This window comes from Pezoporus wallicus, unplaced genomic scaffold (genome assembly GCF_028554395.1).
Source record: "Pezoporus wallicus isolate ANWC-B61680 ecotype Strahan unplaced genomic scaffold, APGP_CSIRO_Pwel_v1 contig_6464, whole genome shotgun sequence".
NCBI classification, from domain to species: Eukaryota; Metazoa; Chordata; class Aves; order Psittaciformes; family Psittacidae; genus Pezoporus; species Pezoporus wallicus.
In genome coordinates this window covers 2,587,534-2,597,545 of record NW_026642130.1, presented here as the reverse complement: position 1 = coordinate 2,597,545, position 10,012 = coordinate 2,587,534, and the positions used below count along the sequence as shown (strand labels likewise).

Genomic DNA, 10,012 nt, shown 5'->3' with positions numbered 1-10,012 from the left:
GACATTTGGAAAGTTCTGTGGGCAGGAGCTCCTGAGTGTAAGGCAACAGCAGGGACCCCAGGTTCTTCTCCCCCTGCTTCCTGCCATTGACTGGGGCCAAGATGTGGGCAAGATACAGGATGCAAGCAGATAGCACAGCAAACAGAGAATTTCAAAATGAGTTAACTGTTTGTATAAACCATTCTACCAGCTTGAATATGAGCCAATTTTATACATAAAGGGTTTCTTCTTGTACAGCTTGTAAGTGGCTATGAAAGGAATTGCTACAGGACCACAGTATCACAGAATCATGGAATGGCTGAGACACTAACCAGCAGGTTAGCCCACCGACTGTACTGGTGAATGAGGCTGTTCCTCCCCAGGTGCAGAACCCTGCATTTGCCTTTGTTGGATTTCAGAAGGTTCCTCTTTGCCCGTCTCTCCAGCCTGTCTAGATCCCTCCGAACCACAGCACAGCACCTCCCAGTTTTATATCATCAGAAAACTTGCTGAGGAGGCACTCAATCCCTTTGTCCAAGTCAGTGATGAATAAGTTGAACAATACTAAACAATACCAGATCCAGTATTGACCCTTGGGGGACACAGCTAATTACAGGTCTCCAACTAACCTCCATGCCACTGACCACAACCCACTGAAAACTGCCATTCAGCCAGTTCTCAATCCCACCGAAGTCTCCATTCATCCATCTCGCAGTTCCTGAGGCTGCCTATGAGGATGTAGTGTGAAACAGTGCCCAAAGCTTCGCCAAAGTCCCGGTAGACAACATCCACAGGATGTCTTTGAAGCCGTGAAAACAAAGCATCATCAGAGAGATCTTTAATTGATAACAAACCTATCTGGTCATTAACATCACTGATAACCACAAAAAAAAAATAAATAAATGAAGAGACGCATTTAATCATCTGTGCTCAAAGATCTTTACCCCCTCTGATAATCTGGTTTCAGCCTAGAACCCCTTTCCTCAGACAGTCGTTACACTTCTCAAATTTTCCTCTACATGCAGACAAGTATCATATGTTAGGCAGGAGATAGTGTCCCTTCCATTTGGTGTTAGGTCCTGCTTTGGCCCAGCTGTACAATGAACCTTTGGCACTACAACACACAAGTAGCGATGCTGCTGCCAGTTGGGATCTGGCTGTAATCTGAGCAGTCATATCCTGAACCCACCTCTTGGTCATGTAAAGGCCCTCTCCACTTACTCAGACTACCTTACGGTTACATATTAATCATCTATTAATTACCACAGAGCAGGCATCAAATTCCTGTTTCTGATGAAGTCCAACTTGCATATCTGGGAGCCCTCTTTTTCCCCTGTATCTCCAAATACCAATCAAGAAGGTGAATTGAGTGGTCAACTTCCTTTATGCTGACTTCCCACTTACTGAGCATCTATTAGATATTAGTCATTCAGCAGATGTGTCAACCACTGACAGCAACCACAGTTGATGAATTACTGTGATACTGATTTAGTTGTGTTTGGAAAATTTACACATGCGGTAGGACATGATAATTTCTACTACAGCTTCTGGAAAGGTGGAAAAGTAGAAGTGTTTAATTGACAAAAAAAGCTTATTTCGCCTGTTTTGTCACGTCTCCTCTACAGAGGTCAAGGTGTGAGAGATAGGTGCAGTGATTTAACCAGTGTTAAGAGGACCTCTGGGTGTGTCTGATCCAACCACCTACTCAAAGCAGGATTAAACTAAACTAAACTAAACTTATCTTAAAGCTCGGTGTTTAATGAGGATGCTCAGAGTCTTGCCCCGACAAATTCTGAGTTTCTGTCAGGTAACCACTGGCCTCAGCCTCAGTTTAATCATTAAGCTCCTAGAAATTACCTCTACAATGCACACTGGCTCATGTAATGCTCGTATGTAGGAGGAAGAATGTTGATTTATTTATAGGGATTTGTAGAGATATGTACTCAAGAGAAAGAAAATGCATTCACTCCAACAAGAAAGAAAAAGTAAATGTCTCCCTACCTGTAAATAGAAAAGCTCCTTGTTTTTCAGAAGTAGCATAAACTTTACTGATAGTGACTGAAAAAAAGAAAAAATATATAAATAAAGTATTTGAAGGTATCTGTCATTTCTCATTTAATTTACAACAAGCTCAGTAAGGACACCAGAGCTCTGACACTGACCCACACTCTGATGGGAGAAAGTATCATCAAAGCCAACACACTCAGATTTGGGTGCCTGAAGGATCTCAGCTGGTAAAGGACTTGACTTAAGCAGCAATTTAATCTCAAGCAAGCTTTCATCAGAGCAAAGAGAAGGGCTTGGTTTGATTTCAAAAGGCTTTAGATAATACTTAATATCTTTTTTGTTTCAGTAAGCATTTGTTAGTGCCCCAGCTTTCAGATCTCTAGCTAAGAGAGAGCTAAATGTCAGAATAAAACAAATCTCATGGGGTAAAATCACGGTCAATATTTGCTTTCACTTTAGACCAGGAAGAATTGGAAAATAATTATTTGGAACTTGGAAAAATCTTGGAATCAAAAATATGAGAGTTTCAGTTGTATAATTCAGACCTGGTGGAAGCATTTAAAGAGGTGTATTTCCTCCCGAGAGCCTCTCATCTTGCCTATGACAGTTGCAAATGAATGTGTTCCATAACCATGGAAAGTATTTTTATCACGATTGCAATGCTGTGTTGCAGTAGCTGTGTTTGAATGCTTAACTAATCACCTTTACGCTGATGAGGTAACCTAAACCACTGACACAGTTAGAGTAGATGAGCCTGGATTTAGGGTCACACTGGTTAAACCTGACCTTCTGCTGCCTTCTGGGCTTTTGAAATACTTTTTCGTCTAAGCTTGGAAATTTAAGTGACCCACTTTGAATGGATATTTCAGTAAATGGCATTAGAGAAAACCCCTTCTAAGGGAACCATTTCCTTTAGCCTGTACATCTCTAAGAGGGAAACTGAGTTACACATTTAGCTTTTCAAGCATCAGCATCTTTTAAACAATCTGATGTAGTTTGTGGCTCTCTCAGAAACTACAAAGTAAATTCTGCCTTTATTTACATCCTCCTTTGGGTGACACAAGGTGAGTAAAATTTAGACTTACACATAAATATTAAGCAACTGTAAAAAACCCGTATGCATCATTTTAACTGTAAACATCAGCAAAATTAGACCCGAGAAAAGGTATGCATCATCAGATCAAGGAGGTTATACTGTTACTCTAAGGTGCACATCCTAGCTACTTCTAACCCACTGTCAAAGCAAAGTGACCAGAGTAATTTCCTAAGACAGAAATATTAGAGAAAGATGGACTGAATTCACACCCTCCATTTTAAACTGTAAGCCCCTTTGTCAAGAATCTCTCTGAAATTCAGCCTACAAGCAGCATCAATACCCTTGTGTCTGTCCGTCACTCACCTGCTCCCCGGGAACCTCATCAGAGAAGGCAGTAGCTGGTTTATTATATTTCATAGCTCATTATGATCAGTACCATTACCTGGGAAGCTGCAGCCTGAGAGGCCTACGCTTACCACTTTCTTTGTGTACCAGGTTTTGTAGTACTCTGGGTCTTTCCCTGGGAGATTCTCAGTTTGGATTTTCGCCTGGGAGAGCCATCAAGTTTCTAGTTCCTGGTTCAGTTTCTGCTTTATCCAGAATTTTCCCATTCCTACTTTGCTGCTGACTGGCGTAACTGTGGAGCCCTGACCTCTCAACAAAGGATATTTGAATGATGCCACAGAAGCACCCTGTCCCAGAACACCCTATAAAATGACCAAAATACTTATTAGAGAGCTATGGATTTAAATCCCTAAAAGCAGGTGGGGGAGCGAATGTAACCATCCCTCCTTGCAGGCAAAGTCTCTTTCAGGGTCAATCCAGCAGCTTTTAAAGAACATCCAGGACTCATCAAGACATCTGCCATGAAAAATCAAAACCCAAAGCAGTTACTGTCAGGTAAAGCAACAATAATGACCCAAAGTCACAAGGGGGCATAGCCTTGAAGCAAATCAACATCTCCAGGTCTGCAACCCCCTTACAATTTCTTAGCGAACATCTAGAAAAATACCTGCAAGTGCTAGAAAGGGATCCTGAGTGTCTCCATGTCAAATAGAGTAATGGATTTAAATATTCGCTATTTAAATACTGACATGGCAGGGTACATCACAGCACCATTATATTGGTCTCACAAGGATGGAGGGACAGCACAGTGGGATCAGGAGCTACTTGGGATTACTGATAATGGTCATCCAGGACACAGGGCTGGGACACAGGGAGTTGTAATGCCTTGTGGCTACATAATTCAAGGTATTTTAGCTCCAAATACTCGCAAGACCAGCATGCTATCACCTATATGCCATGCAGGAGGTGTCTGTAGTTCCTTCCAGTTTTCCTGCCTACAAGAGGAGACATTTTGCATCTCAAAGCCTCCACAAGGTTTCTCTTGAACCACTCTGTTCTCTCCCTAACTTAGGAACTGAAAGTTTAACTACATCCATCACAGTCCCTAGAGCCCTTTCCATAGGATCAAAGCCCTGTGTCACAGGGCAAGAGCCTGAAGTGAAATTAAAAGGTGGTAAGCTCAAAATCAGTGTTCAAGGTTTTCTTTTCCTAGATGGAGAATGACTGAATTTGGGAACTCAGTATCACAAAGCATTCTGATCAAAAGTGACACATCACACCTGAGGTGTGGCCTGAATAAAAATAGCATGACTAAGACTAGGAAATTTGAGAAAAAATATAGGAGCTTGAGAAGGAGCCTGGTTCCTCAGACATCAAGACAAGTGACAGCACATGGCAAGTATCAGAGAGCAATGGGATGGGGGCCAGCTGTGCAAAATCTGCCCAATTCAGGGTAAAAAGACATCAGACTGACCTATGAGCAAACAGATCCAATCTGGCAGTGCCAGTGATACTAGTGGCTTTGATGCCTACTGCATCCCAAGTCAAGATCATAGAGCATATCAACTTATGTTTGATGAGAGGACAACTCTGGCCCGAGTCTAATATTGTACACTTTGCACCCACTTACTGCAGCGAGTGCAGAATTTTTGGTGGTTTTCTAACATCATCATTGAGTTTTGTTACTACTTGAGTGACATGGCTAAAGTAATGACATCACCTACTGATCTAAGAAAGAGTGAGCCCATATCCTGTCTTCCACCTGCGTTAATGGAATATATATACATACACTCTATAAGTTAAGTTATGGTCAGAAACCACAGTTAGGGCTGGGAAAAAACACCTACTCCAGATTAACTAGGACAGCACAGAAGCCCTTATAAAAACTCCAGCAGCAAAAGTGCCCAAACACCATCAGTTCAACAGAGCTCAGCACAAGCATCAGTTACAGTAAGAGAAGGAAGATGTCTCCGATTCTTTGTGCTTCTCTGGTAAGAACTTGCTTTCAGGGTTTTTTTCACCCTTTTTGACAGAGACATATTTAAATTGTAATAAATGACTGTCAAGAATGAGGATCTGTACCTATCTTTAAAATGCTTGCTTAAACCATTAATAATCGAAAATAACTAAAAGGGGGGACCGCTGAACAGCACCAGCATGGGGCAGCAATGAGACTGTACGGGTATATTAGTGAATGGGGCTGCTGCAACATACTCTGACTCAAGAAAAACATTGAAAACTAAACCTTTGTTGAGTTATATCCTTTCTGGTATCTCTTGTATTATATTATTTTCTATAATTTAAATATTTTTATTACCAAATTATAACTGAATGTGCATACCATACCTGTCAGCACCATAAGAATTAGTTAATGAAAGCAAGAGTGGATGTGATATATTACATATTTTTCCATGTTTCCAACCTCTAGTTTAGGCTTTAACTGTAAATGAATTTCCGAGCTGTGCAAGGAGTTGTTAGGGCGTGTTGTTTTACAGCAGCTGTACTGCATTGTGTCCTAAATGCACTCATTGTCTTCAGTTCAGATCGCTGTTCTTACTGCTGCTGGTCTTGCTGTCAGCCAGCAGTTCTGCCTATGAGAAGGTGATACAGCCTGGACTCAAGCCAGAAAGCCTCTTCAAGCAGTCATATGCTGGATGCTTGACTCCAAAAGAGTCAAAATTCCCTCAGACTGTGAGAGTCAATATAAGCATCAGCTCCACAAACCAGGAGACCAAAGTGACTCCTGATGTCAGCAGCCGCTCCCTGTCTCCATGGGATTATAGGTATGATCTCTGCCCCTATGGTCTAGAAATACCCTGGCTGCCCTGGCTGTCACAATAATGCCAGGGCTTGCCTACATCTTTATTTCAGTGCTTCACCATTGAGAGATTTTGGAAATATGAGGGTGTCCACAGTCCATATAATCCTCTTTAAAAGATAACCGATACATAAAGGAGTACAGAGTAAAAGCATGATTTAGATGAACACACAGAAAGCAAAGACTTTTGGTTTTATAATTTAATTAATTTATTTGTATATTGGGGAAAACTATCATCAAAAGCATTCTTTACCTAAGACATCAAGAGAGCTAACATTGCACCAAATTCAGTGGTGGTTTAATAACATAATAACACCAGCATTAGGCCCTAAGAATATTTCATGTAGGGGAGCTGAAGGCCTTTGGGTCCGTTAGGCAATCTGACATGTTGGGAAGCTCCAATCAGTCTTTCAAAGACAGTGCCTATTTGAAGCAAGTTCTTTGCAAAGGCAGACACATGCAGTCCTGGCATGTTTGTCTTACACTTAAAACCCTGCAGTATTTACTTACTTACACCTTTTTTCTTAAGAACCTACAGCAGTGGAGGGTCTACTGCAATGTCCCAGGAGGTACCCATTCCTGAGCTAGGAGCCCATAGTGATTCAGACTATCGTGCCTCCAGAGGCACAGCAGCAGTTCCATTTCAAATCCTTCCTTTCATGTCAACTTACAGGATAGATGAGGACCACAACCGTTTCCCCCATGTGATTGCTGATGCCACGTGCAGACACTTGCGGTGCGTGAATTCGGATGGGCAGCTAGACCACAGCCTCAACTCCTTCCCCATCCAACAGGAGATCCTTGTCCTCCGGAGGGAGCAGAAGGGCTGCCACCAAACATACCGGCTGGAGAAGAAAACAATCACTGTAGGATGCACATGTGTCACCCCCTTGATCCGACACCAGGCTTAAAGGCAGCCAGCAGTGTAAGAGCAGGGAACTATGGAGAACAACTTCCTTGCCTAACAGCACTGAAATGAAGCGGCCTGATTCAGTCTCTGCAAAACTGAATTAAGATATAATGATTAACTAGAATCTATCAGAATACATTAAAATTTAAAAGAGTCTCAGTAAAAAAAAAAAGAAGTCTTTCCCCCCAAAATCTTGAACTCTATGAATTTGGTATCCAGACACCTTCATGTGACAGACTGACTGAAAAAGTAATGGGTACTCTCTACATATCTTTAGCTTACACTTTTAAATCTCTATTAATGTAATTCTATTTAAGCTGATGGAAATGTTAGCAATAACGTATTTGTTTATTTATCTTTGTGTAATAAAAAACCAAGTAAAATACTCTGTGTTATTCTCCTTTCTTTCTAAAGATGCCTTTTTGATGAGGTAAGAAACCACCTAATTCAATTATGAACATACAAGGGCTCTCTGCGTGATGCTAAAACCTAAAATTCTCTTCAAAACCTCTAGCTCTGCTGCAGCAGAATGTAAACCCCATAGGAAAGCTAGAGCTTGTATTATTAACACCCTTTTACTGATAGAGAAACTAAGCTGTCTGAAGGAAAACTGTTCACCAAGTGACACCCAGTAGTTTCACATTGAAAAGAGACTAGGAAAAAAAACAGTGGGTAACTACCCAGTTTTCCACCTGATTGTCTGATTGGAAAGGAATTTGTAAAGATAGGCTCAGCACAACGCTTTGAATGCGTCTTTGGGAGGAAAGAAACTCCCTCCAATAAAACAGCGTTTTTCACTGCCGAGTTTCAATTTTGCTCCAATGCTATGTGTTGAATTTCTTTCCAACCCATTTCAATACATTTTCTGTGGAGCTGGGTCACTACCTGGGTACACAAGCAAATGAGTATGTTGGATAACTGAAGCGATTAACCATGTATTGCTAACTGCAATCATCATTTTCTCCGTGCTTGTGTCCTTCCAAGGTGTTCATTGCCAGCAGTTAGTGCTTCATATGTAAAGCAAACTGACACAGCACTTCTACCATGTCTGCAATAGGACTCAGGTAGGTGGATGTTTAGCACTGTGGTCGTTTATTTAAAGCACTCTGGGGTTAAAAGTGCTCAGATGAAAATGTTCCATGTTTAAGAAGGCAAGCTGCTTTGTGAAGATATGGGTGTTTTGTTTGCTGCCATCTTAGAGAGGTGCGACCCTGCTCAGGCACTGACAAAATGCCATTGCCAAATGCAACAGCAAATAATGCATTTCTAGAGATGCAGAACTCAGAGGTGCAAGTCCCTAATGAGGAACAAGGTCACTTCAGGTGAATGCATCTTCTTCAGATCCAGCTGTGCTAAATAAAGACGTAATCATCCCACCTTTTGTGCTGGGGTTATTCCCTCCAGCTGTGCCATATGCCTAAGCCCTCCGTAATCTAGACCAGGCAAAATCAGGTGGGTCAGTCTGTAACCTAAATTTACACTAGAGACACAGGTTTCACACTGTACCTGACCTAGCAGATATACAACGGTCAGATAAATCACTCGTTAACTCTGGGTGATCACAGTACCTGCAATCACAACAATAGACTCCTATCCACACCTGTAGTTACCTTCAAACACTGATATAACTTTACCCATATGCAGGAATCTAGCAGTATATGTGATACTGACTTAGCTTGGCTCCTACCTAATCTCCAGCTATTCTTCCCTAAGGTCTCTTTCAGGTCCTGAAGTTCACCCCAGCTGACTGTTGTGGGAATATTAAGCATGGGAACAGACTGCCAATAAAACCCTAAAACATCAAGGAACCTCATCCTCTGAGGTTTTCAATGAGTTATATAAATACCAGTGCAGGCAGACTGAAATAGAGCTGAGTGTCTTGCTCATTGGATGATCTCTCAACATCCTACCACTTCCTATAGATTGAGCTTTGGCAAAATGTCTGCAGCAGCCCAAGTAACTTCTATCAGTTAAAATCACGGTAAGTCCCATGCTTTATTACCTGGTAGTGATGTGCCGTTAGCTGGAGTTGGCACATGAGTAATGGAGACTGGTTAAAAATGCTGACAGAGAACTACTATATGGAAAAAGTCAGAACCAGGTCAGCAAGAGATGACGCAGTTGGAGTACCAAAATGCCTACAGCTTTCTGCTGACGGGCTGCGAAGATATTCCGGTCCCACTTCCAGCAGCGTCGTTCTCCCTTGGACCATTTACCAACTCAGCTAAATCCTTGCCCCAGGAAACAACCTGTTTTTCATTTACTTGGCCTTATGCCAACTTCATGCTCACCTCCACAAGCTGCTTCTGTTTTGTACATGTTCCCGCAGAAGCATTTAATGATATAATCACCTGGATTCTTTTGGCCTAAAAACTATTTTATTTCCTGCTGCAAGTTCTCTTGTAACTCCTGGCATCATGAGCTAAGAGGTCTTCCTTCCTTGACTTTGCTGTGCTCAGTTGGAAAAGAACAATTCCAAATCAACGCAATGTTGCCATGAGGTCACCTAATTAGTGTCTTTGTTTCTCTGGGCAAATTTTGATGACTAACAGTTAATAATGATTGTAATAGAAGACCAAAGAGAGTAGGACCCCTCTTTCACTCTGTCTCAGCTCTTACCAGTTTGAGATTCAACAGATAAAGCTTGGTCTTTCTTATTTTGGAGAGTTTGAGTGCAAATTCCTGCTTATTTTATGATATCATTATGGGGGTCAGGGGAGAATTGCTGCAAAACCCTCTTCAACACAAAGGTTTCCATTCCAGCCCTGCTCCCTATCTCAGTTTCATGTCAGTTTGCTAAATCTGAGCAGCAGTGGCTTGGCATCCAGGTTGCTTGGCAACCTGAGTAGAACCCAGCATAAAGGGAAGTTTGAGATTGCATTTGTATAGCAAACTGTCAGATAACCATGCTCATCAT

At 41.7% G+C, this 10,012-nt stretch overlaps 1 protein-coding gene across 1 annotated transcript; it reads left to right on the top strand.

Annotated features, from left to right (window-relative positions):
* Window positions 1-5,331: 5,331 nt before the first annotated feature.
* Window positions 5,332-7,151, top strand: LOC130608984 (interleukin-17F-like). The gene is made up of 3 exons (XM_057427488.1): window positions 5,332-5,358; window positions 5,906-6,150; window positions 6,859-7,151. Exons 1-3 carry the CDS (start codon window positions 5,332-5,334, stop codon window positions 7,094-7,096), a joined length of 510 nt encoding a protein of 169 aa, XP_057283471.1. The 3' UTR covers window positions 7,097-7,151.
* Window positions 7,152-10,012: the final 2,861 nt, after the last annotated feature.

Excerpts from the sequence above, each read along its gene's own strand:
- LOC130608984 (XM_057427488.1), top strand. The coding sequence starts at position 5,332 with ATGTCTCCGATTCTTTGTGCTTCTCTG. Across the intron at positions 5,359-5,905 it reads CGATTCTTTGTGCTTCTCTG|TTCAGATCGCTGTTCTTACT; the intron begins GTAAGAACTTGC and ends CATTGTCTTCAG. Across the intron at positions 6,151-6,858 it reads CTGTCTCCATGGGATTATAG|GATAGATGAGGACCACAACC; the intron begins GTATGATCTCTG and ends GTCAACTTACAG.